At 45.2% G+C, this 27,991-nt stretch overlaps 1 protein-coding gene across 1 annotated transcript in view; it reads left to right on the top strand.

The window, feature by feature from the left end:
* Positions 1–27,991, top strand: part of Itpr2 (inositol 1,4,5-trisphosphate receptor type 2) — a 419,948-nt gene that overhangs the window by 88,511 nt on the left and 303,446 nt on the right. The window contains exons 10-11 of the mRNA XM_006986630.4: positions 13,344–13,388; positions 23,127–23,278. Coding sequence (XP_006986692.1) covers positions 13,344–13,388; positions 23,127–23,278 — 197 coding nt within the window. The remainder of the gene's footprint in view (positions 1–13,343; positions 13,389–23,126; positions 23,279–27,991) is intronic.

Here is a 27,991-nt window from a genome sequence, read left to right as displayed (position 1 = left end):
CTAAAATAGGAATTGAAGAGTATCGGGAGATGTCCTAGGGAAGAGGAGGAATGAGGATTACCTTCCCCTTGGAGCCTGTGTTGGTGGCTTTTTCCTCCCTGTTCCTGTTTTCAGTTAATGCTCTGGTAGCTGGGAGGGTCCACATGAAGCTGGCATGATGCGCACAGCTGGTATCAGTCTCCGTATTAAAATACATACACAAGTGATTAGGTGATTAAGTCTAACTGTCCATCACGAATTCAGAGACCTCAATGTGAAGGTGGATTAACTACAAGCTGACAGACGAGGAGCAGTTCCTTTCTTGTATAGAACTCAAGACTGTCTTTCCGCTCTGTCTCTAGGAAGTACAACTTTTTTTTTTTTTTTTTTTGGAGACAGGGTTTCTCTGTGTAGCTTTGCGCCTTTCCTAGAACTCACTTGGTAGCCCAGGCTGGCCTCGAACTCACAGAGATCCGCCTGCCTCTGCCTCCCGAGTGCTGGGATTAAAGGCGTGCGCCACCACCGCCCGGCTAGGAAGTACAACTTTTAATGCAGATGTTGTTTGGTATGGAGTATTTGAAGGCCCTTTTCTGTGACCTTTAATTCTTTGAGTAACATCTTTTTTAGTGGCAGAGTAAGAGAAGGAGAATTAAGCACTAAATGTGTGTCATGAAATGGACGAGGACTCATTTTCTACAGACTGTCAGAAAGACTGCGTCCATGGAGAATTCCAACATGGAAGGCATATATTTCCTAGGTCAGTTGTTTTGAGATCCCAATATACTCAGATGCCAGGATGCTAGTCTTCTCAGTGTGAAAGGTATCTAGAGATGAGACAAAGTCCATTATTGTCACTGTTACTTGATTAAAAAATAATTTCCATCTAGGAAACAGGTGACAACAGCTTCTGAGAATCACTGAGAAAATCACAGTGACCCTCCCACTACATTGCATTTACTTACTTATTTAGGTGCATAAATGCTGCTGCTGGTGGTGTGTGTGTGTGTGTGTGTGTGTGTGTCTGTCTAGGTCAGAGGCAAATTTGCAGGAAGTGGTTCTTTCCTTCTCATGGGGTCCTGGGGATTGAACTCAGGTCCTTAGGCTTGGCAACAAGCTCCCTTACCTTCAAAGCCATCTCACTGGCTATCATTTTCTTTCCCATCCAAGTCTTTGACTTCAAAGCATTGTGCATGTCATCAGATAGCTCTGGGATCCCCGATGTTGTGAGCCTCAGCCTCCTGGTATTAATTGGTTTATTCTGTCAGTGTATACTTTTCATCTTCTCTGTGGCTCTGGTTTATCTACTCTTTAACTTTTCAGTGTTTTAATTATTACTTTAAAAAACAAGATGTTGGAAACACAAAGAGTTAAGAATGATTAGTTTTAGAATTTGTATAAACAGCCAGCATCAGGGCTGGGGACACAGCTCAGGGACAGAGCACTTCTGTGGCATGTGGGGAGCACATATGAGACCCTGGGTTCCAAACCCAGCACTTTAGCAAAGAGAGAAAGGTGCCAACCAGCAAGCTAACAAGAATAGCGAGCAGTGTTGTTAGACTCCGAACACCTTCAGTCTAGGTTTGTTTAGTGCTTGACATGTGTGTTATTAGGGATGAGGGAGAAAGCTGCAGGGAAGTGGACGAGCTGGTCTTTGTTCTCTGGCTGTGACCACTTAGCTCCGAAGACAGCCTGTCTTAAGTCAACACAGACCCCATGCAAGATACTATGGTGTTATCAGTTCTGCTGTTGGCACCATGAGGTTAGTCACAGAAGGGCCCTGTCTGGGGCAAGCAGTTCCCTGGTTCTCAGAGAACAGCATGGACGAGTTGGCAGATAAATCAGAGGACAATCTGTGTAGAAGTCACCTAGGAGGTACAGACAGGGAGGGGACAGATCATACAGTCAGGGATGATTGTCTTAGAGTTTCTTTCTTTCTTTCTTTCTTTCTTTCTTTCTTTCTTTCTTTCTTTCTTTCTTTCTTTCTTTCTTTCTTTCTTTCTTTCTTTCTTTCTAAGTTTTATTCTATATACAGCATTTTTTCTATATGTATGTCTGCATACCAGAAGAAGGAACCAGATCTCATTAAAGATGGTTGTGAGCCACCATGTGGTTGCTGGGAATTGAACTCAGGACCTCTGAAAGAATAGCCAGTGTTCTTAACCTCTGAGCCATCTCTCCAGGCCCTTGTCTTAGAGTTTCTATTGCTGTGAAGAGACACCATGACCACAGCAACTCTTATAAAGGAAAACATTTAACTGGGGCTGGCTTACAGTTCAGAGGTTTAGTCCGTTGTTGTCATGGTAGGACATGGTGATATGCAGGCAGACATGGTGCTAGAGAAGGAGCTGAGAGTTCTGTGTCTTGATCTGCAGGCAGCAGAAGCAACTCTATGTTACACTGAGTGTAGCTTGAGGATAGGAGACCTCAAAGCCTAGTGACACACTTCCTCCAACAAGGCCACACCTACTCCAAAAAAGCCACACCCCCTAATAATGTCACTCTCTATGGGGACCATTTTCTTTCAAATCCCCGCAGTGGGACGTGTGCAGATCATATAGACAGGGATGGACCCATGAAGTCACACACAGACAGTATGAAAACCAGAGCTTGGCTCAGGCAGGAGTTTGGCAAGGGACCATTGAGCGACACTTTCCTTTGCTTTAAGGTTTTGAATCAAGAATTTGATTTGCCATCATGAGGCATATGATTTAAGTTTAAGGCAGTGCTTTCCTAGATGCCTGGATGTCCAGGCTGAAGTACTGTCTGAAACCTATGGCAGAGACCAAGTGACATCACTCAGAAAGTCTAGTCTCTACCCTCCAGAGCTCTGGGGGCAGGGCAGTGATGACATCACCGCATTCTTGGTAGTGACAGGTGGTGGGGGTGGACATGTTTGAGTTTGGAAAGTTCTTGTGGAAGGTTTGACTTCGGAGCAAGGAAGTGCATGGGGTCCTATGGTTTGAGTTTGGAAGGTTCTTCTAGAAGGCTGAAGGGGAATTATAGGAGCAGAAACGTAGCTCAGGGCTTCTGTGAACTGGAGGAGAGTGGACATTATCTTCGAAGCTAAGGAATGGTGTAGAATTTGCATTTAATTTGTATTTCAGAGTTGAACCATTCAGTGTGGTAGCTATGCATTATTTGTTGTCCACTTTAAACTGAATGTTGTTGAAATGAAATAGTATTTAAAAGTTAGTTTCCTGGTCACGCCAGCTCCATTTCTGTTTGTGCATTAAGCATCCTACATGGGGTATCACAGATGGGGACACTTCTGTTGCCAGCAGAAAGTGCCTGTGGGCAGGGATGACGGCAGCTGCTTGGGAGCCCATGGAAGATGTGGCGTCAGAGGCAGGGGGCAGTGGGGAGATGGAGGGTAAATACCACTGAGCAATCCCAAGAACTAAGACCAAGGAGGTGGCTTTGGTAATGGCAAGGAGAGAATGTTTGAGGATGTTTCCAGAAGGCAGAAATTAATAGGATTAATTTTTAATTAAAACTATTAATTCAGCCAGGCAGTGGTGGCGCACGCCTTTAATCCCAGCACTCGGGAGGCAGAAGCAGGCCGATCTCTGTGAGTTCCAAGCCAGCCTGGGCTACAGAGTGAGTTCCAGGACAGGCTCCAAAGCTACACAGAGAAACCCTGTCTTGAAAAACCAACCAACCAACCAACCAACCAACCAACCAACCAACCAACCAAACACCTACTAATTGAACAATATAGGCAGAAAGACTTCAGCTTTGGAGGGGTAGGGAGGACATTGGCCCATCCAGAGAAACTGATAGAGCTGCCACATTGATGAAGAAAGCAATTCAGTTAATTAACTAATTAGCTTAGGTATTCTGCAAAAGCAGTGCATACTCTTAGTGCCAAGCCATCTCTCCAGCCCACCACTTAGTTTATTATGGTAAATCTGAGGTGCTCATAACACACCCAGGAAACAGTGTTAATAGCTACAGGTTCCTTGGCAAGGAAGTGCAGGCTGAATTGCCGCAGTCTGCCCTTCACGGGGGGTGGGGGGGGGAGCAGAAGTGGTGAGAGGGAACCCCAAGTCCAGTTGATGCTCTGTATAAAATGAATTTAAAAGTCAGGCTGCAGATTGTCCTCTTTTTGCATGGAAGGGAGGTGCTGAAGCCAGAAGTTTTCCTGTGTCTCACCCGGTCCGCAGCCACTCAGACCCAAATAAACACACAGAGGCTTATATTAATTACAAATTGCAGGACCATGGCCTATGGCTCAAGCTTCTTGCTAGCTAGCTCCTATAACTAAACTCAGCCCATTTCTATTAATCTATATGTCTCCATGTGTTCTGTGGCTTCACCTGTGTGCCATTACATACAGTTCCTTGGACAGCGGGATGGCGTCTCCCCTGCCTCTCCTTTCTCCGTTCACTATCTCCCTTGGATTTTCCCACCTGACTCCATCCTGCCCTGCCATAGGCCAATGTAACTTTACTTATCAACCAATCAGAGCAAAACATATTCACAGCATACAGAAAGATATCCCACAGCACTTCCCATTTTCTATCGAATGAAAAAGGAAGGTTTTCACTTTAACATAGTAAAATTACATATAATAGAACAGTTATCAAGCAAGAATTACATTTACAATATCTAGTCTATTTGTATTTGGAAAAAATTAAAGAAAATATTCTATCTATCCTATATTTGTGAGTCTAAAGTTTCATATCTAATTTCATCTTTTATTATGACTAAGGAAAACTATAATTGTAACTATCTAGTTTCAATTACATCAAAGACCCGAGAAGGATAGACTATTACCTAACTAAACAGGAAATGCTTTGTAAGCAACTTTCAAAATTCTGGAAATGACAGAGACAACTGCCTGCCTGGAGAGTCACCCAAAGTTCCTCTGCAATGTTGGGGTATCCATCTTCAGCCAATAGGCCTAGAGTTTTTTAGTTGCTTCTCCCTGTGTCCTGTAGAATGTCTGGCAGTCTTCCTCTGCAAAGCAGGAACCTGAAGAACCATTTTGCCCCATTTTGGCAAATTCAGTGGTCATTTTTTTATGAGTCCTGCATGTCTAGTTTATACAACATATTATCAACAATTCAGGCAAGAGCAGTTTCTTGCCCAAATGGCTACTTTTGCCAAGAAGAAGACAAACTCCATATAGAGTGTCATCAATGCCCATCCTCCTCTCTGAAGTAAATTGGTGTTGCCAGGAGCAGACATGTCTCATTGTTCAGAAAGTCCAAGTTTTTAAAACATTTTAAATGCCATATTCTGTAGGTATTTGAAGTGTTTGAAGATTATCTACATAATTGAAATATATCTATGCATACCTAGAAAATTTAACTAACAAGACTATTAGTTTGATTATCATGGATGACTAATTATTAATCTGTATTTCTTAATTATACATTACAATTTCAAATGAGCTGCACAAACATACCTTAAACAAGAGTAGAAATATACATACACTATAACAAAATTAGCTTTGGATTTGTATCAATACACTAAAATCCATAGTGTTGTAAAACATTTCAAACAAATTGTTGCTCTTTAAAAGTAGATTCAATAATCTACCCTTTCATACTATCATATCTATAATATCATCCCTTTTCTTCTTTAGAAAGAGATTGCATTTATAATCAACCTGCTTTAAATAAAAATAAACATTTATAAACAATATTTTGGGAATTTGGATATAGCTTTTCATACTACTTCCTGCTGATAGGGGGCACTGGTAATCTTATGAAGATCCTGAGAAAGTTAAGAATTATGGTCAAATCCTGACTGGAGTAATCTGTGAGGCTGCATTGTCTCAGCTAGTTGCCTTGAAGCTGATTTTGAATGTTGGATCATTTGGGCCATAGTGTCATCGGAGACCTCTCAGGGTCTTTCTTGATCAAACCATATTAGCCTAGAAGCAATCCACAGGTTCTCATCTTCTGTGGAAACAAAAGCAGAAAAAGCAGAACCTCTTTTCCAAAGTAATGTATCCTTAGACACAAATTTTGAAGTCAAGATACAATATATATATATTATACACACACACACACACATATATATATGTATATATATGTATATGTTTAACTTAGGAGCCCTTACAGTCAAATGTCTTTCTGTAGTTAAAAGTCCCAAAGACAATATAATAATCCAGACTCTTTGTGTAATTTCCATCTTTATGTGGCTTATTTTTTATATTACTTTTACTGTTTCTTTAAAAGACTTTATTTTATAAAACTATCTATTTCTTTATATAACTGTCTATCCTTTTTTTCCTCTTTCTTCCAAGCCTATGTACATTTTTACATATAATGTAAATGATTTAGAGGTTTATTCCATCTGAATCTATCTTATTGTGAATTTATTGCTTTAAACTGCAGTGTGGTTAGGACAGAAGTGGCAGCCTTGGCTGCTGACTCTGCCCATCTCAGCTTCCCAGTATGGTGGAGGTAATTCACTGCCAGCTCTGGGATCCATGCTCTCCACCAACTCTGGGAGGCAATGGGTGCATGCCTCCATCCAGCAGCCTGTAGTCCAGAAACCTTTTCTTTCTTTCTTTCCTTTTTTTTTTCTGTACTAGCAACAGCTGTATCTACCATGTACCATGCTGCCCAGCTTGCAGATGCAACTGTGTACCACAGCGGGAATCTGTCATGCTGCTTAGCTCATGGCGGCTGACAGCCAGCTCCATCTCACAGGCAGCTGTCAAGAGATGAGTCTGCACTGCTGCTGGCATAAGACTGTGAGACCAGGAAGCCCCATGTGCTCCATTTCTGTGTGTTCAAAATCTTTAAGCCTTTTTAAGTCTATGTGGATCAGTGCCCCACACTGAGAGCCAAATATAGTCAGATGTTTCTCTGATCCTGTCCAGCCCTGCAGTTGGACAAATCTCTCCCACCCACATCCTGCAGCCACTTGGCCCCAAGTAAACACACAGAGGCTTATATTAATTATAACTGCTTGGCACTGGGTGGTGGTGATACACACCTTTAATCCAAGCACTCAGGAGGCAGAGCCAGGCAGATCTCTGTAAGTTCGAGGCCAGCCTGGTCTACAGAGTGAGATCCAGGACAGGCATCAAAACTACACAGAGAAATCCTGTCTTAAAAAACCAAAACCCAAACCAACCAAACAAAAAATCCAGCTCAGCCATTAGCTCAGGCTTATCACTGACTAGCTCTTCTTATACTCAGATTAACCCATAATTCTTATCTATGTTTAGCCATGTGGCTTGGTACCCCTTCTCAGTTCTGACCTGTCATCTTGCTTCCTCTGTGTCTGGCTAGCGATTCCTGATTCCACCTTTCCTCTTCCCAGAATTCTCCTAGTCTACTTGTCCCACCTATACTTCCTATTTGGCTACTGACCAATCAGCGTTTTATTAAACCAGTGTACAAGAGCATTATCCCACAGCAAGGTGCCCAGAAGGGGACCTGACATTTGGGTCTTACTCTCTTTTCCACCTTTGAGAGACATATTTATAATTTGAAACATGGATGACTTTTAGAGATTCCTGGTCAAAATAGATTATATAATCCTTGAGCTGCTTTTGAGTTTATAGTTATTTACAGTTGTCAGTTGGGCAAAGAGAGCCTAGAACAGTACAAAGCAAAGAATCTGCCCTGCCTATGGCCCCTGTGTGTCAGGCTTTAAGCAGACATTTAACCTCTCTCTGGACCTGAGTTTCCTTGTGTGAGACCAAGGTGATCATTTATGTCCCCAGGGGTTGTGCTGGAATTAAAAAAGACAGGAATGTACAGCACCCACCATGTTCACAGAAAGTCTAGGAGATTCAAAGTATCTCCCTTCTTGTAGAGAGGAAGGAGAGAGGGTGGAGAGCAGCATCTTTTCCCCGGGAGCATCAATGGCCTTCTAACCAGCTACTGGCTCTATCACAGTGGGAAGTTATGTGTTTGTTCATCCATTTGTGCATTCTCTATGTGTCTGTCAGTGATTGTTTTGTTATTCATAAGGCAGGACCCCACCCAACTCTCTACAGTGTGCACAGTGTCTCACACTACCCAGCCCTCCACAGTGTGCACAGTGTCTCACACTACCCAGCCCTCCACAGTGTGCACAGCGTCTCACACTACCCAGCCCTCCACAGTGTGCACAGCGTCTCACACTACCCAGCCCTCCACAGTGTACACAGTGTCTCACACTACCCAGCCCTCCACAGTGTACACAGTGTCTCACACTACCCAGCCCTCCACAGTGTGCACAGTGTCTCACACTACCCAGCCCTCCACAGTGTACACAATGTCTCACACTGAATTTGCATTGACCAGATACTGGGTGGCTGAATGCATAGGAACTGTGACTGCTGCGAACACAGTAGTTTTCTTTCACAGAAAAGGGGATCCAGTCTCAGAGAGGTTATATTTTACTCAGAGTTAAAACAAAACAAAAACAAAATCCAAAGCCTTAAACAGATTTAAAAAAAAAGATAACAACTGTATTCAGGCTGGATGTTGGTTTTGGACTACTGTACTGATGTAGTTTGTCAGTGGTTTTGACAATACTTGGAGATGATTGATTGGCGTAATTGGGAAAGGGACTGGCATCTGTGGATGCTAGACATCAAGGATGGCTAATACAGAGGGCCATCCTCTCCTCCCCTGACAGAGAATTATCTGGTCCAAAACATGAACCATCCGGAGGCCAAGAATCCTTGATCTACATTAATCTGACATGAAGCAGTCATGTACTGAATGCCTCCTGTGCTGAAGAGCTGATCTGACGTGGTGATGGAGGCACAGATGTTAACGCTGTCTGCTAAGTGCCGCAGGCTGCAGGGGTGGGGGCTGGGGGGTGGAGGGGATACGCAGCACATCGCTGAGCTGTGGGCTCTCACTGTTTTGATCGCTTCCATTGTACACATCTGAGACCCCTGGCTTTATAAATGTTAAAATAATCAACATCTAGGTGCACATGCTAAAACCGGTAAGTTTGAAGATGGCAACTTTAAGCAGAAAATAGAAAGAAACTGCAGTTTTATTCATGGATCTAGTGCCCAACACAACTCTTGTAAAGACATTTGGACCTCATGTGTTCACACAGAAGTGTCACATGCTCTCTCTCAGTACTGTCATTTCCATGGGGCACACATGAGTTGGGTGGCCAAAGAGCAGGTGACAGATTCGGACAGCACAGTTGTGGACTCACTGATGCTGTGACTTAGACCTTTGGTCCGTTAGGACAGGGGTCATCTTAGGAGCAGACTAACATGGGCCTTAGAATCGTCTCCTGTCACGTGGGAAGGGCTACACTCTGCACCACAGCTGCCAACCTGCTGTTTCCTACATTCCCTCACTTTGGATATTAGTCACTGAAGGAATAACTTACATCCCCCCCCCAAAAAAAGACAGATCAGAGAATGTAAAATAATTTTGTTTATTAAAGATTTCATGTTGCCTTTGGTTTTGCAAGACAGGGTCTCATTTTGTCTGGGCTGGAACTCACCATTTCAGAGGCGAGCTTCAAGCTCCTGATTCTCCTGCCTCCACCGTCCGAGTGCACGCTGCGGTGCCTGGCTTTGGTATCACCCTTTAGAGAGTAGTTCATTTGGGGCTGGGGAGAGGGCTCCATGGGCAAGCTACTTGCCAGGAAAGCAAGAGGACCCGAGTTTGACTCCAGAACCTGCCTAAAAAGAGCCAGGTACAGTGGCCTGTGCTTGTGATCCCAGCGCTGGGTAGATGGAGACAGGCTCCCTGGGGCTCTGGCCAGCCAGCCTAGACAACTAGGAGGGCTCTAAGCCAGGTGAATACATCGTGTCAATTAAAAAAAAAAAAAAAGTGACCGGTGCAGGAAGAGCTGTGCATGCGCGCACACACACTGAGTGAAGACAATGGACTGGTGCATTTGTTTGTAGGAAGGTCAAGCATCCACCAGATGGCACTAAACACTTACTTCCTAACTTCAGTGCCCTGAGATACAGTTAATTAGAAACAGCCTGTGAAGAGGACAGGCTTGAATCCCACACCTGTGTTCCAGTGCTCCCAGAGGGGGACGCAGGAGCAGAAGGTCGCACCCCTACCCCACCCCACCCCACCCCACCCCAGCAGCTGTATAGTGAGCGTGAGGCCAACATGAGCTACAGGAGACACTTTCTCAAACAAAGAAACAAACGCCAACCAAAACAAAAAGCTGAAAACACAACTACAATAAGGAGAAGAAAAAGGACATTTGCTTCCAAACTGTGGACTTCTTTCCTGGGACCCCAGGACCTGTTGCTCTTGCAGTCCTGTTGAGTCTCAGCCCCCAAAGTCTCCAAAGGATCTGGTGCCCTCTCCTGGTCTCCACGAGAACTGCGACTACATGCACAAACCTGTGGGTGTGTCTACCCCGCCCCCACTAAAAAAAAAAAAAAGAAAGAAAGAAAAGAAAGCAAGAATGTAAGCATGCATCGCCAGCGCCTGTGACTTCAGTCCATTTCTTGCTGTTGTGCAGATGGAAGGCTGTGGTCTCTACAGCTGGCGTTGTGACTCTCTTGACGCTTGTCATCATGCGATCGATGATCTGACTTTCTCTTCTCCACGTCACATCATGCTTAACTGTTTGTCTTTGGCAGCTGATGAAGACCGTGTCTTTCAGTATTGCCAGTAATCTAATCTACATTCTTCTCCTTTTGCCATTCCCATGGCTCTGTGGACCGTGAATTTGATCTTGGCTAGCTCACTGCCTTATAAATGTAGTAAATACTCCTAAAGCTTGGCGTATTTTACAATAAAGCAGTGATTTTTTTTCCCCAGTGCAGGGGTTAAAACTTGAACAACAAGCATGTCTTTCTGTCACAGTTTCTATACTTAGATGCTGCTGAATATAAACATATAAGATTGATTTTATATCATTCAGTTAAAAGCCTTATTTGTCTTGCGTGATCTTCCTTTTAGCTTAAAAGCCTCTTGGTGTGGGCCCTAGACCTAGGGTGATCTTCCTTTCAACATAAAAGCCTGTCTGGTGTGACTCTCACAGCGCTCTGCCATGCAGCAGTTACTCAGGGGGTGTCTTCCATCCCTCGGACTTAGCGCTCTCACAGTGACACCTCATGACTTTGTGCGAAGTTCCTCACTCAGTGGGCCCAGTGCTCCTCTGTGAAGAAGGATGAAGAGTGTTTCTCAGCAGCAGAATTGTGAAGTTAAATGAATGAACTCTCAAAAACATTTTTCAAAAGTATCACACGAGACTCTGCAAACAAGTCCCATTTTTCTCTCTCACGTGGTGTTTCTTCAACCCACCCTTCAAGGATTACCTCAAACACCATGAGCAATTCTTGAATAAATTTGCTCATCATAGACCCCTCTCTTCCTCTTCTGACCTATATTATTTACAAATCATTCATTTCTGCCTCCTAGCTCTGGTCACATTCTGCTTTGTAGGATAGCTGACTGTATTTATGTCTTATTTTCCTCCCTAGGTCACAGGGTCAGTAGTCAGGGACAGGACTCTTGGTGAAATACCACTTGACATGAGTTTTGCCCTTAGAACTGCTCTGTCAGCGTTTATTATAGGCTCTCTCTTTCCCTTGTGCCAGATTTATAATTCAGTTTTTAACATAATGCAATGTTTTCCATTAAAGTCTAAGAAGATCCAGGAACTTCCCCAGGACATCCTTTTCTTCCTTCATTAGCAACATTCTTTTCCTGTACATCCTTTGCGGATGACTTTGATAACTATGGCTGTTACTCTGTTTGTAGAAGGGACACAGCGGTAGAATTTGAGGTGTGTGTTTTATCGTCAACGGTAATGGTGGCAAATGCATGTGGCTGTGAGTTTACGTGGGTGTTTTTCCTTCTCTGTAGCGACAATACTAACAAAAGCAATTTAAGAGAAGGATGGTTCATTCTGGCTCACAGTTGCAGGATGTGGCATGTCCTGGTTGGAGGGCAGAGAACATGGCCTGCATCTCAAAGGGCACGAAACGTTTTGCATTTGGCTTAGTTGTGCCAATTCCTGTTTCTGTGCAGATCCGGCTTGTAGACGTGCTGTGGTTTTGAGGTTGGCTTTACGTTTTGTTACCTGGAACTAATTATTCTAATGTGACCCTTAGATACAGTTTGGTTAGCTTTGTATAAGTCACTTGTCTGTTGCTGGATAAGACAAAAGCAATTTAAGGAAGGAAGGGTTTATTTTGGCTCGCCGGTCCAGGCTACATCCATCATGGCGGGGCAGGGGCTTGCGGTGGTTGGTTGGCCACGTGGCGTCACAGTCAGAACAAGGAGGGATGAGTGCTGTGCTCAGCTTGCTTTCTCCTTTTAGGCAGTCCAGGAACAAACTGTGTCTCTTACTGTTATGGGCTCTTCTCACCTCAATTAACATAATCAAGACAATCCCTCACAGGTGTGCTGGAGGGCTTGCACGTCCAGATCCTGCCTTAAGGAGGATTAATACTGACCTCCACAGCAATATGTATGTGTGTGTCTATATATGTGTGTGTGTGTATGTATGTCTGTAAGTATGCATATATATATATACATACTTACAGACATACATACACATATATATACACACACAAAGTTCCCTGTGTGTATTATTCCACATATATATGGAATAATGAACACAGATAATCATAAAGAACTAAGGTAATTTCAACGAAGGTCAAACATGAGTACAAAACCAATATCCACGTCAGCATCCGTAAAAGCACCACAGATGAAAGCCCCTCCCTGGCCTGAGCAGAGCGGCAAGGGTGGGTAGATTATCTTTCTGTTCCATATTTTTATTTCTGTATTACAACACTTCAGTCGTCTTTCTAAATCCTCAGCTGCAGGGCAGCTGTGTGTTTGTCACGAAATCCCACTGACTGTTCATAGCAGAGGTGCCATCTCTACATTCTCGTGCAGCGTGGTTCCAGTGGGCACACCCCTCCCCCCCCCCCCGCGCGCGCGCGCGCCCCCCCCCCCCCCCCCCCCCCGCAGCTCCTCTCTTCCCGTTTGTCTCACAGCATTCTGAGAAAGCCCCCTGCCCCCACTTTGTGCCCTGTCACATTTGAGCATGGCATCATCTCTGATCATGAACCTATGGCCAGGAACAGATAGATCTCTGCTTGGCCTAACCACACTTTATCCAAGACAGGGAGGCTGTTCCTGTCAGCTTCTGTTTGGCAAATTCTCTGGGTCTCTGAGTCACAGGTCAGTAGTGGGGCCACTGCAGGACTCTTCTTTGTGTGTGTGGTTCACGTGTGTGTGTGTGTGTGTGTGTGTGTGTGTGTGTGTGTGAGAGAGAGAGAGAGAGAGAGAGAGAGAGAGAGAGAGAGAGAGAGAGAGAGAGAGAATGCAGGGATTGAACTCAGGTCATCAGGCTTGCAGTGAGCACCTTTATCTACTGAGTCACTTACTGGCCCAGGTTCATTCTCACTGGCACTTTTTATTTAAAACTAGTTTTGCTTTGTTTTTCAGCTTAATCCTGACTATCGAGACGCTCAAAATGAGGGAAAGACTGTGGTGAGTAGATGTTCCCCTCAGAATGTCCCAGTTGTGTCATCTTTTATATGAATAAATCAAAGCCTTTGTAACAGACTTGAAGACTGGGGACCCCAGGACAGAATCTCTCAATTGATGGTCAAGAAAGCGAAAGAGGAGGGCTCAGTTGATATCTGCCCCCAGCAGGGGCACTAAGGGACATCCCCGCCTCATGTATTGCAAGACATTGAGGCTTCTGTGGTGGGTCTAGGTTCAGTTTCCAGAAGTACAGAAAAGTGGAATTATGGCAAGTTGTTAAGATAGGACAGATGATTCGCATCTTGGCTTTAAAATGATTTGGGGCAGGCGTCTCCATGACGGGTAAGGTGTCCTGCTGACGTCCCATGCAACCTAAGTCAGAACCTCATTTATTAGTAAAAGGACCTGTAGGGCCCTGGCCCCTGTTTTGGGTAACTGTTGCCTTGCTTGCTGACCTTGACCTTGATATCCTCCCTATGCTAATTCCCTCCCGGGTTTCACCCTCCTGAATGCTTAAGGGAAGTTCCTTGTCTATGTATCCTGCATAATGGGCATTAACAGCTTAGATGCAAGATTGTAAAACATCGGTATCGAACTTCTGCCCTCTGAGGTTCTCCCATTGTGCTGTAAGCCTGTATTTAAGACCTCCTCCCTCCTTCAATAAACGGCATTCGGCATTAAAATAATAATAATAATAAAAAACATAAAAAATGATTTGGGTTCTATTTGAGTAGAGAAATTAAAACTGCAATCCATGAGACATGGGTAATATTTCCGATATTTTGAAGTGCCCTGCAGGAGTGCCACATTCTCTCTCTCTGTCTCTGTCTCTCTCTGTCTCTCTGTCTCTGTCTCTCTGTCTGTCTCTCTGTCTCTGTCTCTCTGTCTCTGTCTCTCTCTCTGTCTCTCTCTGTCTCTCTCTCTGTCTCTCTCTCTCTGTCTCTCTCTCTCCTCTCTCTCTTTCTCTGTCTCTCTCTCTCTGTCTCTCTCTCTCTGTCTCTGTCTCTCTCTGTCTCTGTCTCTCTGTCTCTGTCTCTCTCTGTCTCTCTCTGTCTCTCTCTCTCTCTCTTCTCTCTCTGTCTCTCTCTCTGTCTCTCTGTCTCTGTCTCTGTCTCTCTCTCTCTCTCTCTCTCTCTCTCTCTCCTCTCTCTGTCCAAGGTAGCGGAGTGGGATGTGGGGAAGGGAGCAGCGCCCCTTTCACACCTGTGATGTTATTGTTTAACACTCTGCCCTTTGGGTGCACAGTTTTGGTCGGGCAGGAGGAAGACATATTGACACTGTCACCAGGGGGCTGTTAACAGGCCTGAATGGTTGTCAGCGAAGATGCTTGACACCTGCCATTAGTTACAGTCATAGCTGTAATTAGTCAAATAAATGAAAACAGACACAAAAGCAAAACGTTAGAAACAACCACCACAAACATTTCCCCCATCTGTCTGTCTGTCTTCCTTTGAGGAGTGTCTATTGAGAATGTTAGCTCATTCTTTGGGTTGTTTATTCTTCTGCTGTTGATTTGAACTAGGAAGAATCATTTCTGGGCATTTACCCTTGGTTGGGTGTACACGTTTCGCCCCTCCTCCGAGGTGTCCCGCCTCTGTTCCCCGCTCCCTTTGCTCTGCGGTTTGATGTAATACACGTGTCTGTGCTTTCTGTCTCCTGCGCTGTCTAAAACCCCTCACACGGACAGTATCATGCTGCATGGTTTTTACCATCAGGAAAATGAAATAACCACATCACAACATCTTCTCGCTCCAGCCAGAGTGACCCCTGTCAGAAAGACAACATAACAGCTGCTGGTGAGGCTCCAGGGAGAGGGGCCTTGGGCATGGTTGGTGGGATAGACAGTCGCTATGAATACAGTGTGGTGATCCTCAGAAAATTAAGTATACAGCTGCAGTCCAAGCCCGCAGCCCCGCCACTGGGTGACAGTCCCCCACAAACAAAGCTGGTGTATTGATGCTCGGCCTTCATGTCTGTATTCACTGCAGCGTTTTCACACCTGAGACATGGAACTAGCTAGCGTGTGTCCATTCACAGCTGAGTGGGTCACGAGTGTGCTCCCCTGAACCTGGCTTTATGTGTGTCGGGCGTGGAACCTGATGTGTACAGGGCCTTGCTCCACCCACGGACCCTCGTCCCAGCCCCGTGCCTGACTTAGATGGTGGCAGTGTTTGTGTGGCTCCCCAGCCGCGTGGCTTGTGTTTGATGGCTTAGTAGATCCACGAGGCCTTCTGGACTTGACTCCGTCCCATCGGACTCCTCTTTCTACTTCACCGTCAGGGTGAGGGCAGGAGTGGCCGTGAGGGTCAGCTGCCGCCCAGTGACGTTGACTTTGGGATCGGTTAGGCCTGTTTATGTTTGTCTTTGTGCGGCTGACGTTTCGGTGCTGGCCAGAGAAGGCATGGAGCCCACTTGCTGCTGTTTGTGTATCATTGTCATGCTCTGGGCAGCTTCTTCAGCGGGCCTACTTCTGGACGTCTGGAGAGACTCACTTTCCTTGTGTGTCTGTCTGCCTACCCAACCTTGTGTCCTGAGAAGAAACTCTCAATAAAAACTACAGAAACTCTGAATAAAAGGTGTTAGTAGGTTAGAAAAAATACAGGTGGCTGGGCCTGTGGTGCAGACCTGTCTTCCAAGCTACCTCAGTGGCTGAGGCAGGAGGATAACAAGTTTAAGGCCAGCCTTGGCAACTTAGTGAACCCGTCTTAAAGGAGGGGGTGAAATGGTTCTGTGGGCACTCACTGCTCAGCCCGAGGGTCTGAACTCTGTCCCTAGGACCCACCTGATAGAAGGAGAAAACCAGCTCACAGACGTCCTCTGACCCCCGCCTGTGCCTTGTGGTACCTGCCCTTCTACACACAGGATGACTAATGTCATACAAAGTTATGAGGAGGGTTGGAGGTGTCGCTCATCGACACAGAGTTCAGGTGTGAGGCCCTGGGTTTAACCCCAGTTCTGGGGAAAGTGGCTTTTCCTAGGAGGGCAGCCACCGAACCTTGCCGCTGTGTGGCTGGATTCCCGTCCGCTCTGCTTCTTGCTGTGCTCGATGGCCTTGCTGCTGGTTGTGTGAGCAGAGTGGGTGAGCACCGACAGGGCACTTTACAGAGCGAGCACACAGGAACTAGGAGTCTGCTCTAAGCTGGCTGGACTGGTTTCCTCCTCACTCCTTATCTCCACTACAGGTGAGACAAAACAGTCCTGCCTTTGAGAGCTTGTCCCAGCCTCATTTAATCACAAGCAGGGCAGATACTCTGCACTCACTGTAGACATTTGGGACTGGACTGCGCCCGTCATCTCTGAGAGACCAGCAGCAGAGGTTTGATTTAATAAGCCCCTCGCCAGAGCCCCGATCTTGAGCACAGACAAAGCCGAGAGTGTGAAGGTGTAGTGCACACAGTGTGGCTTCTGGTTTTGTAGTCAGTTTGTCACATTTCGGTAATTATGGTTGTGTCTGAAGAGGAAGGGAGAGCGGCTGTGAGAGTTGATCTGCAGCCTGTCACATAAGAGATTAATTTCCCCAAACAACACGCCAGCCTTTCTCACATCCGTGTTCCAGTAACATTGACCATGACGAAGCTGATTATTTTCCTTGTGTTGGCGACTTAATGACCTGCTAATATTTTTCCTGTAATTCAGAAGCCTTTATCCAAACGTTGCCTTCCATTTTTGAAGTTTCAGAGGTTAATGCATGGTTCACTGAAATGAGGTGGAGTGTGTCAGGGCTCCCATTAAGACCAAATTGCTATGTTCATTTTACAAAGGGGTCCATTATTTCCAATCTTACAAATGTACAGCTTCCCTGGGCACCCGGTAAACATTGGCACCTTGTCAAGCCCAGCTGGGAACCTCATGGTCATTATTTCTTCTTGAAGGTCCACATCTTTTCAGATGGCTCTGCAGAGGGGATTTTTTTTTTTTTTTTAAAGATTCTCTGTAATGTCATTCATGTTGGGGAACATTGCCATGTTTATGTGGCATGGGCTCTGATTATTTTGAAGGAGTCTGTTACTGAGGCTGGGGTTTCACAGTGTCTGCAATATCGACACAGAGGACCAGATAATTCTTTGTGGTTGTGGGAGGTCCTCTGTGTGAGTGGTGGGGTGTCATCTGCACGGGCGTTCCCTGCATGGTAGTGGGTATCCTCTGGATGGTAGGGTGATGGGCAGCATCGTTGATCTCATCTCATTGGGTTCTGGCAGCAGCCCACCCCCTCTCCAGCTCTCAGTTGTGACAACCAAAATGTGTCCAGAAATTGCCAGACGTCCTCTGAATTGTCAAAATCCTCCTGTGTGGCCAGCCACAGACCCGAGTGCATTTATATACATGGGAATGTTCTAGAGACAGGAAGCTGTTGAAAAAGTACTTTCAAATTCTGTTCTGCAGAATTCAGAGATGGGGTTCCAGGTGCTGGCAGACCTCATGTTGCCTTGGGTTTTACTCCAGGCTCACTGGCAGTAAGGTATGCAGGCTGAGAAAGCAGAAAGGGTCCCACCAGGAGGCTCTGGGGAGGAGGCTCACAAAGATAAAGTGCTTGCCACTTTCCTAGGCAGCTCAGAGTGTGTGGCTTCCCCAAGGCTGAGCTGGGAGCTTGGGGATGGGGAGGGTGGGTGGGGCCAGTGGCACAGCAGCCCCCTGCAGCCTGTACCTCAGTTCCAAAAGAAAGAGGCGGCTTCTCTTCTCCCGGTGTGTCTCAGGCTCCAACAGTACAGGCAATGTGATGTCTGACCTAGAATTCGGTGACTCACCGTGAGTCACCACAAAGGTATTCTGGGGTGCCCCAAAGTGCACCTCCCCAGGAGTGGGGGCTGGAGGAGGCAGAGCCAACAGCTACTTTGCAACTTTGCATAATGGCAAGTGTTTCCCTGTGCAGCCCTGGAGACCTGGGGCAGTGAAGACAGCCTAGTTATCTAAGGGCTCACCTTGCAAGCATGAGATCCTGAGTGCAAACTCAGCACCCACGTAAAAGTAGCCGTCTTTGGTGGCGCCTTCCTGTAACCCAGCACCGGGGAGGCAGAGGTGGCTCCTGGGGACTGCTGGCCAGCCAGCCTGGCCTTGTCAAGATCCAAGTCCCAGTGAGAGATCTTGTCTCAAAAACTGAGGTCCCAGATGATCTCTGGAACACACACACACACACACACACACACACACACACACACACACCCATACACCCACACATGAGGACATGCACACACATTCCCATGTACACATCCACACCCATGCATACACAAACTTATATGAAACATGCCTATTTGATAAGCAACCAGTGGACAGACAGGTGGCATTCTGAGATCTGAGCTCCTAAGCTGGGTGTGTGTCAGAGAGAGCTTGCTGCTGTTGAACTAGGCACCTGTTTAAGCTCTTGGTTCTTAATACATTTTTATGATGAAAGGCAAACTATGATGCTTCCAAAATTCTCTATAGGGAGCTATAGTTCCCGCGTCTTTGATTTTTCTTGCAAATCAGTGCAGGTTTATAAACAGGATCCACAGAGCCCGTGAGTTTGAACAGAATTATCTTCATGCTGTAAAGAAACAGGATTGCCTTTCTTGTTTATTGAAGCTACATTCATTATTATATATGTAACTAGGGTTTTCAGATGACCCTGGCAGGTTTTTGGACCAGGCTTGACATCCTGATACACCAGTTAGAGAGAGGACTGAGATCGAAGAGCAGAGAAAGGAGACGTTTTTAGGGTGGCCACAGTGGGGAGAGGAGCAGATGAGGGCCCAGTGAGCTCGCCTGTCTTCAGGGTTCTGACACAAGCTCTTGGTCTAACTAGAGTAAGACTGGGTCATAACTATAAGACCTGGTCAAGGCTCTGTCTGGTTACCACTCTAGGCCAGGCTGTCTGAAGAAGTTGCTGCTGCCACCATCACTTGACTGGATCAATGAGTTCTCGCAGAGATCACTTCTGCTCAGAGTGCAGCTGGACCCTCACTGGTGATTGCCCTCATTGGGGGACTTTGTGCCCTTTGAGGGCTTCTTTTCTTAGAATCCAAGGTGACTGCAGGCTCAGGACAATGATGTCTCTGTGCCCTTAGTCTCAAAGGGCATTGAGATGGGGCAGGAAGACGGACACTCCTTGAGTGTCTAGGGCCTATGTGCAGGGTCAATCTGGCTTCTGAGCCAAAGTGAAGAAGACAGACCTGGAAGGAGGGCAGAGAAGCCAGGTTTCCATCCTGCCTTCACCAGCCCTTGTGGAGTCTGCTTAGAAAAACATCTTCCAGTGCCTGGTATGATCATAACTCATTATTCATATTTAATTACTTAAAAATTCCAAGGGGCAGGCTTAATGTTTACTTCCAAATTGTTTATGAAGCAGAGTTTGTTAAATAAATTAGAGTGTGGAAGATCCAAGGCAGGAAGCTTCCAACAACAAGGCTCTTGTAAAAGATATGTAGGCATGTCAGACACTCCTCCACACACAGCTGTGAAATTATTTATGTACAGGAATTTTCTGTGTATTAAAACTATTTTCTAAGGACCAATGGCAAGGATGAAGGAATATAATAGCACATTCCACGTGTTCTATGTAGTTACAAACCTCGAATATTATGAATAATTTGAGGTGGTTTGTTTAATTAACCCTAATCAGTGAGTTTTTAAAAATATGTATTTTGAAAAGAGTCATTACAGTCAAAACACAGGGAGGCTCCTGACCACTCTGACTGGGTACTGTAGGCAGACCTTACCAGGGAGAGCAGTTTAAGAGCCGTTTCTAGGGATCTAGATCTGAAATCTTCTTGTAAGTCTACAAAAATCATCTCAAAAGTGGGGTGAACCCCACTAAATGCACTCATAGAGGACTGATGTACAGATCACACTTCAAATACTGTCAACATTCAGTTACTAAAGAGATTTAAAGAGCTGTGTCCACGCATTTTCACCCCAGAGTGTGTGTATCCAAAGCTAAATTATAGTAAGCTAAGTGAGGGCCGCTCAGTCAGGAAGCTAGATGACATACTTCTTTTAGGGATATGGTATTTTTCCAAGAATACTGGCAACCTCTTTTGTCCTCTACACCAGATACAATGTGTACCAGAGTTGTGCACATTGACCCTCCACCTGTTCAGGTTATGAACCGGTCTTCTGTTGATAAAGCCCATCTTCAAAACATGGTTCATTTTAACCGATAAGGACTCACTTCCCTGAGCTCAGTTTTAATTATAACCGTCCCTGTCTATGTAAACACTGTCCTGTGTTCCATGTGTTGCAAACTTGATCCTCAGTGTCACGGTGGGGTTGGGTTCCCTGGGAGGAAGTGGACATATGGACTCTGTGACAGAGAGACCTCACTCACAGATTCCTGGGCTAGTGGGTTCATGTGACTTGTTGCCCAACCAAGCCTGCTGGGGCTCAGTTGCTCTGGCTCATGGTGTGGTAGTCTCCATGTGATGAGGCAGTACCAAGGCCCTCGACAGTGTCTGTCTCCATGTGTGTAGACCTCTGGCTTCCAGAATGAAGACCTTAGAAATCATGTGGCCTGCGGGGCTTGGGTCCTGCAGCAGCAGCAAGCGGACCGAGGCATGCCTGGATCTCGCTGCCTGGGCGTCCATGAAGGCCCTGATTCATGTAGGAGCTGACTCTTCATCTGGTCAGCTCTGTGCTCTCACGGCCTCGGTCACCTCCTCCATAGGGAGGAACAGCGCTCACCATAGCTGTGATGCTCTTGGCAGCGACACCATTGTAGGATCCCCAAAGCTCTTTTCCTGTTCTTCCTTCCAGAGGCCTTCCTCCCTCTGCCCACAGCCCTCTGACCTGCTCCCCTCTGCTGCCTTCTTCACCGTGTTTAACATCAGAGCTCAGGACAGCGTTTGTCTTTGGGAAGGAGCGCCGGCTGGGAGTGGTTGCTCAAGTTCTTAATCCCAGCACTTGGCAGGCTGAAACAGGAGGATTGCTGTGAGTCTGAGGCCAGCCTGGTCTACTTAGGGCAACCCTGTCTAAAAAGAAGGAAGGAAGGGAGGAGGAAGGAAGAAAACGTTTGTGGTTACACACAGTATTCCATTGGTCCTGCACAAGACGGTCACATGACCCCCCTTCCTGCCTCTGTTCCTGGCAGTCAGGGCTGTGGTTTCATTTTGGAGCCTCCAGAGAAAGCTGCTATTCACAGCTTATTATAACATAACCCCTGGAAGGTCTTCTCATGGGCCAATGAAATTACATGCTTCAACTCCCTTTCTCCCTCTCTCCTTTCTTTCTTTTCTTCCTTTCTATTGTCTGTCTGTCTTTGACTGTTTACATGAACTAGTTTTTTTTTTATTTTTTTATTTTTTATTTTTTATTTTTTTTGACTAGTTCTGCAGCCAGTCTGGAGTACAGGTCTTTCAGTGAGGTAGGGATATCAGTTTTTGTACTTGAATGTGGTCCTGTATCCTTCTCACACCCTCATGCCCACAGGAAGAATCCCTGGGTCACATGTTTTCATGATAATGACACCAATTTACATCCCATCCACAGGGTACAAAGGTTCCCTTTCTCTCCATGTTTGGCCATTTATCCCTAGACTTGGTCATGCTGTCCCTGGCAGTGTGCTGTCTGCAGTGGCTTTGACTTACATTCCCTGTAACTAGTGGAGTTGGGCATCTTCTCCTGGATTCACTGGTCATTTGTATTTCTTCTTCTTCTTCTTCTTCTTCTTCTTCTTCTTCTTCTTCTTCTTCTTCTTCTTCTTCTTCTTCTTCTTCTTCTCCTCCTCCTCCTCCTCCTCCTCCTCCTCCTCCTCCTCCTCCTCCTCCTTGTTCTTCTTGTTCTTGTTCTTCATCTTCTCCTCCTCCTCCTCCTTCTTTTTAAGTATGTAACTATTTTATTTATCAGAAATAAAATAACTATTTTATTTATAAGAAAAAACACAACAGCAAGTTCTGTGTTGGCTTCAATAAGACCAAATGGTTACTCTTTCACACAGCTACTACACTCCAAAATTGAAGTCAACACTGTCATCACTACAAATTACTTGTTGAAATAATCTACCTGAAGAAAGAAAATTAGGAAAAAGAATTTAAACAATTCCTCCAAACCACACATTTATAAATATTGTCGTATTTAAAATGTTTGAAAGGCAAGAATTAGTGGAAAAGTAGTTTTCTTTTGGCAACAGAAGAGAAGAAACAGCAACAGTTTACCAAATGCTCTAGGAATCTACAGCTGCACTGTTCTGATCTGCACTTGAGCAGTGTTGTTGTGGACTACAGAATGCTTTATACTCACCTCTCTCAAGTCAAGTCTACAGAAACCCCTTTGCAACCAGTGTTTGTAATATGCACTACCCTGATGAGAAGCTACAAACCGCCTAAATGTAGCTAATAGTAAGTACCTAAGAAGGTATGTTCCCACTAATGATGGGAAAGCTGGCAGATCCGCTGGCTTAAAGGGTTTTCAAATATTTTAACAGAAATATGTATGTCTTCTTGAGTCCATGGAGTTTAGAGGACACTGTTTCTTCTCTGTTTTTGACATAAATGTAGAGGGTCAAATCGCTACATTGTAAGTAGGTATAAAGCCACTAGAGAAGGGGCCATAACTATTGTGACTTAAGGACATGCTCAGATTAGGAACATGGGCCTCATGAGTGCCCATCATCAGTACAAAGGCTATATGCCCCAATCTTCTGAGGGAGTCAGAATAGACACTCCTATAATACAATGAAAGAATGGCAGACAAACTCACACCTTATCTCCTGATTAATTGGAGCAGTTAACACTCAATCTGAAGACACTGAATAACCTCAAACCTCTTCAACAGAAAGATGGAGAGCTTCCAACTTCAAAGAAAAAACGTCAGGCAGGGGAGAAGATTATGTACACCCTGGTCTCAGTTCCACATGGAAATGACATCGCATCCCTTTTTGAACTTGATGCCACAACTCTTCAGAGAGCTGACTGCCTGGTTCCAAGGTAAAAAGAAATATAAACTAAAAAGAAATAAATAAGTACAAAGAATTAGGATGAACAGATGTTTCTTTGAATAGTTTTCCCAACAGGTACTACCTGTTGGGAAAACTATTATATATATTATATAATATATAATATATTATATTATATAAAAAGTATATTAATACAATTTTTACAATAGAAGAGAGCATGAGTAAAGAAAATGCATGCAAAGCATTATGCCTCTCTCATGTGAACAGATTAACATAGCGTGTTTTATTTGTATAAATAATTAAAATGTGCAGTACCAAAGAAGCTCTGAAAAATTTATTAGAGTCATTTATTCTTATTAATGGTGTAGCCTTTGGTCACAACAATGAAAAATAATCTAATAGTATTTTTAGTCTAAATTTTATCATTTACCTGTCAGATTTCCTGCTTAGCTCATTTACTTGTTCATTTTGTTAGTGGTTCAGCTAAGAAGTATTTGTTGACTGCCAATTACAAGGCAGGACATGCCGTGGGAATCAAGATGAGAAATGGGGTCATCAGACCAATGGACACATGAGCTCAGGTTGCTCTCAAACTTGTGGGCCACAGTCAGTGCCCCAAGTCAGGTCCTGCCACCTGTGCTCATTAAGCCAATTAAAAGAGCCAAATTAAAAACAGAAAGTTGAAAAAGGAGATTTATTCAATGAAGCCACACTGGGAAGAGATATGAAGAGATCTGAGAACCCCCTTGTTGTGAGTCCGTCTCCCCCGCCTCCTTGCTCACTAATGCAGCCCGTGAAGACATGCACTCTGCTGCACTGGCCTGACCCAAGTGTCTGTCTTCTTGTATGCTGTCTTAGTTAGGGTCTCCATTGCTGTGCAGAGACTATGACCAGGCAACTCTTATAAAGGAAAGCACTTCAATGAGGCTGGCTTACAGAGGTTTAGCCCGTTATCATCATGGTGAGTGGCATGCAGGCAGATATGGTGATGGAGAAGGAGCTGACAGTCCTACATCTTGATCTGCAGGCTACAGGGAGTGAACTGTGCCCCACACTGGGCATGGCTTCAGCGTGTGAGACCTCAAAGCCCACCCTCACAGTGACACACTTCCTCCAACGAGGCCACGCCTATTCCATCAAAGCCACACCTCCGAATAGTGCCACTCCCTATGGGGGCTATTTTCTTCCAAAATACATACGACATATGGGGTCCTTGATTATTACTCTGACTTAACTCATTTTAGATCTAAGTCAGCAAAAATGATGTCTTTCTTGAATTCAATGTAGGAGAATTTGGTTAAAGATGGTGAGAACTCTCCGCCAGGAGCACAGACCCACCACAAGGTTACTAAGTCTCACTTTGCACAGTGGTGGTAGCTACTGCTATTCAGAAGGGTTGAGGTTCTTTTCCCTGCTGTGAAGGATTTTGTGTTAATGTGATTCAGCTGTCATTCACTGTTTATAGCTAACAATAAACTTTTAACACTAGCCACTCTTACATCCTCATACGAAATCTGTGAATACTTTCTATGGGCCAAGCCCCATGCCAAGTTCTTCTTGACTATTTTCTGGCTTCATCCTGGGTAACTCTCATAGGTTGGAGATCAGAAGTCAGAGGTCAGAGGCTGAGTTAGAGCAGGTCTTCTCAGACTGGCTGAGAAAGATCTGAGCAATGGGTCCTGGCCCTTCTGAGAGCAATGAAGTCAGTCTTGCTGCTGGTGAGATGTGGACACTGCATCTCTTAAAAGCATTACCCGCGGGATTCCAATATGGAATGCAGTATTTCTCAAACCTTAAACTCCTACTGTATGATCTTTTCCTGGAGGAATGTGAACAAATGTTCCCGAACATGAGGCACCAACAACAGACCAAAGGAAAGATTTCACTCAAGTCCAGTGAGTAGACCGGGGAGTTTATGAGGGGTTTCTTACAGGAATGTGTGTAACCCCAAACAGCTGTGTCACTGAAAAGCTTGACTCCAGCATGCATGGCAACCTCCACATGCTGTACAGATGGCACCCCTCTTCAGCTAACCTTTATCTACCATGTATTCTAGAACTTCATGAGACTATATGTAGTTGGGAAACGCAGAAAGTAGTGGCTTCCTCAGCTGAGGGTTTAATTACCCCTCCCCACCTCCCCATGAGGGAACAACAGGTCCAATCTTGGGGGACAGTCACACCTGTTCTGATTAAGATGGTAATGGCCCTTATGCTCAGAGGACAGAGTTCCACCGAGGTGCTTTAGCCTGGTGAAATCCCAGGTCAGCCATGGGGATCTGCTAGATACAGTTTGTGATTCCTTGGTCTGCAGTGGGGCTGGGTGAGTGATCTAGCAAGCCCCAGACTGGGCTTCTTGGGTTAATGGACTAGAGTAGGGTTCCCAGTCTTTCCTGCCCAATAGACTCTTAGCAATCAGGACCAGTCCTGATGCCTACCTCCCACTCTAGACACTGGTTTAACTGGTGTGTGTTACAACTTAGACTTTGGGTTTATAGGAGCCTCCCAGGTGACAGACAGCAGAGTTTGGGAGACGGTGACTTAGAAGGACAAACTAATTGGCCTGTCTGTGCTCATAAGGTGGAGTTTGATCTTGGAGCATGGAATGAAAAGTCTGCCCTGAACCATCACTCCACAGCAGGGCCCTTATATCATAGACAACCAGACCATGTCAAACCTGACAGCCAGCAAATACCTGTGACACAGTCCCAGAGTTACTTAGTTCCTAAATCCTTATAGATCATGTTATTACTCTGTGTCCTCTACTCAGTTTGCAACTCAATAGTGTTGGCCGACTCCAGGGGTGCATCCAGACTGAGAGCATCCCTGAGCTGAAAATCTAATCTGAAATGACCCAAGTAGTTTTTGAGAACCAATATGATGCCACAAGTAGAAAATCCTACACCTGACTTTGTGTGATGGATTGCAGCTAAAATGCAGGTATACTTAAAATATTGTATAAAATTACCTTTGGCCTACATGGCTAAGGCACACATGAAATATAAATGAACATCATGTTTAGACTTGAGTCTTATTCCAAGATAGCTAATTAAAACTGACATGGAAATGCTTTAAACAACAACAACAACAACAACAACAACAACAACAACAACAAACCCCTGAAACCTCAACTACTCTGGTTCCAGGCTGCCTTTGTTGCTTTTCTAATGCTGTGAAGGGACACTATGACCAAGGCAACTTGTAAAAGAAAGCATTTGGGGATTCATGGTTCCAAAGGGTTAGAGTTCATGACCATCATTGTGGGGAACATGGCAGCAGGCAGGCATGGTGCAGAGCGGTAGCTGAGTGCTTACATGCTGAGCAATAACCACCAGGCAGAGAGAGAGAGAGAGAGAGAGAGAGAGAGAGAGAGAGAGAGAGAGAGAGAGAGAACCAACTATAATGGGGTAAGACTTTTGGAGCTTCAAAGCTGACCCCAAATGACACACCTCTTCTAACAAGGCCACCAGCTGGAAAACAAGCATTGAAACATATGAGCCCATGGGAGTCATGTATCATTTAAACCACATTACAAGCATTTTGAAGAAAGGAAGGTCACCTGTAGTGGAAAATGTGAGAATCAAATAGAGGAGCTGGCCACCACGTAGTGTGCTATGCTCCCATTTCCTATAGCTTAGGACAGTGGGGGACAGCAGGTGGAGATGACATCATCTACCTAGGCCAGTGCAGAGAATACTGGGCTCAGACAGGCGTCTCTGGTTATTTGGACAAGGGTTAGGTGCTTGCCATTCTAGACTGAAGCTCACTGTGTACTTTATCTGCTGTTATGAGTGAGCGAGAACCCTGATGACGAGTTTCTCTGAGGCGTGTGACGTCATGTCTTCTGTTTGGTCCTAAAATGTTACACCTCAGGCTGTGTGACGTATTTACATCTTAGCTTTAGGCTGAACACTAAGCGACAGGCTTTTTATTTTAATGGCACTGTGCACTCTTGTTGAAGAAATTGTTGGAATAAGGGAGGAGGTGGGAAAGGCGCTGTTTGAGTAGCTCTAGGTGCCCTCTCCAGGTATTCTGCCACGGTGCCGACACAGGTAATTTTTGTTACTGCTGACTCAAGAAATGGTCAAGTGTGGAACTGTTGCCCCTGGAGGACACAGGGTGTGAGTCTTGTGAGCTCATGGCTGAAATGCACCTGCCAACTGTCCAGTCAGCACACAGCTTGTGTGTGTGTTTGGTAAAGACACCTTATGTAGTATGCATTGTTGATTCTTCACACTGAATTAGTGGCAAACAGACCTAACTCATGCCCAAAGAAACTTATTTACCACAAACATTTTCTTATATTTTTTTGAGGCAGGAGAGACGGTGCAGTGGTTAAGAACCACTGCATACTGCTTTTCTAGAGGGCCTGAGTTCAGTTCCCAGTGTCCACACAGGTTGCTCACAACCTCCTGTAACTCCAGCTCTAGGCGATCTGGTGCCCCCTTCTGGCCTCTATGGGCACTACACTCAATGATGTACACAGAATTTAAATAAAATCTTAAATTTTAAGTTAGCATACAGTGATGGCTTCACAGTGGCATCTTCCTGTACATCACCAGACTTTGTTCTCATTCCCCGCCCTCCTCCTCTCCTCTCCTCGTCACCCTGACAATTGTTTTCATCTTCTCACTTAGGAACTAGAGTCGGTGCTCCCGAATTAAACACCACGACTACCAACAAACCCCCAGAAATCTGAGAAGCGTCACTAAGGGAACAAAAGATGTGGTTTATGGTGTGAGGTC

Source organism: Peromyscus maniculatus, chromosome 3 (genome assembly GCF_049852395.1).
Source record: "Peromyscus maniculatus bairdii isolate BWxNUB_F1_BW_parent chromosome 3, HU_Pman_BW_mat_3.1, whole genome shotgun sequence".
Classification (NCBI taxonomy): domain Eukaryota; kingdom Metazoa; phylum Chordata; class Mammalia; order Rodentia; family Cricetidae; genus Peromyscus; species Peromyscus maniculatus.
This window is presented reverse-complemented; position numbering and strand designations above follow the sequence as displayed.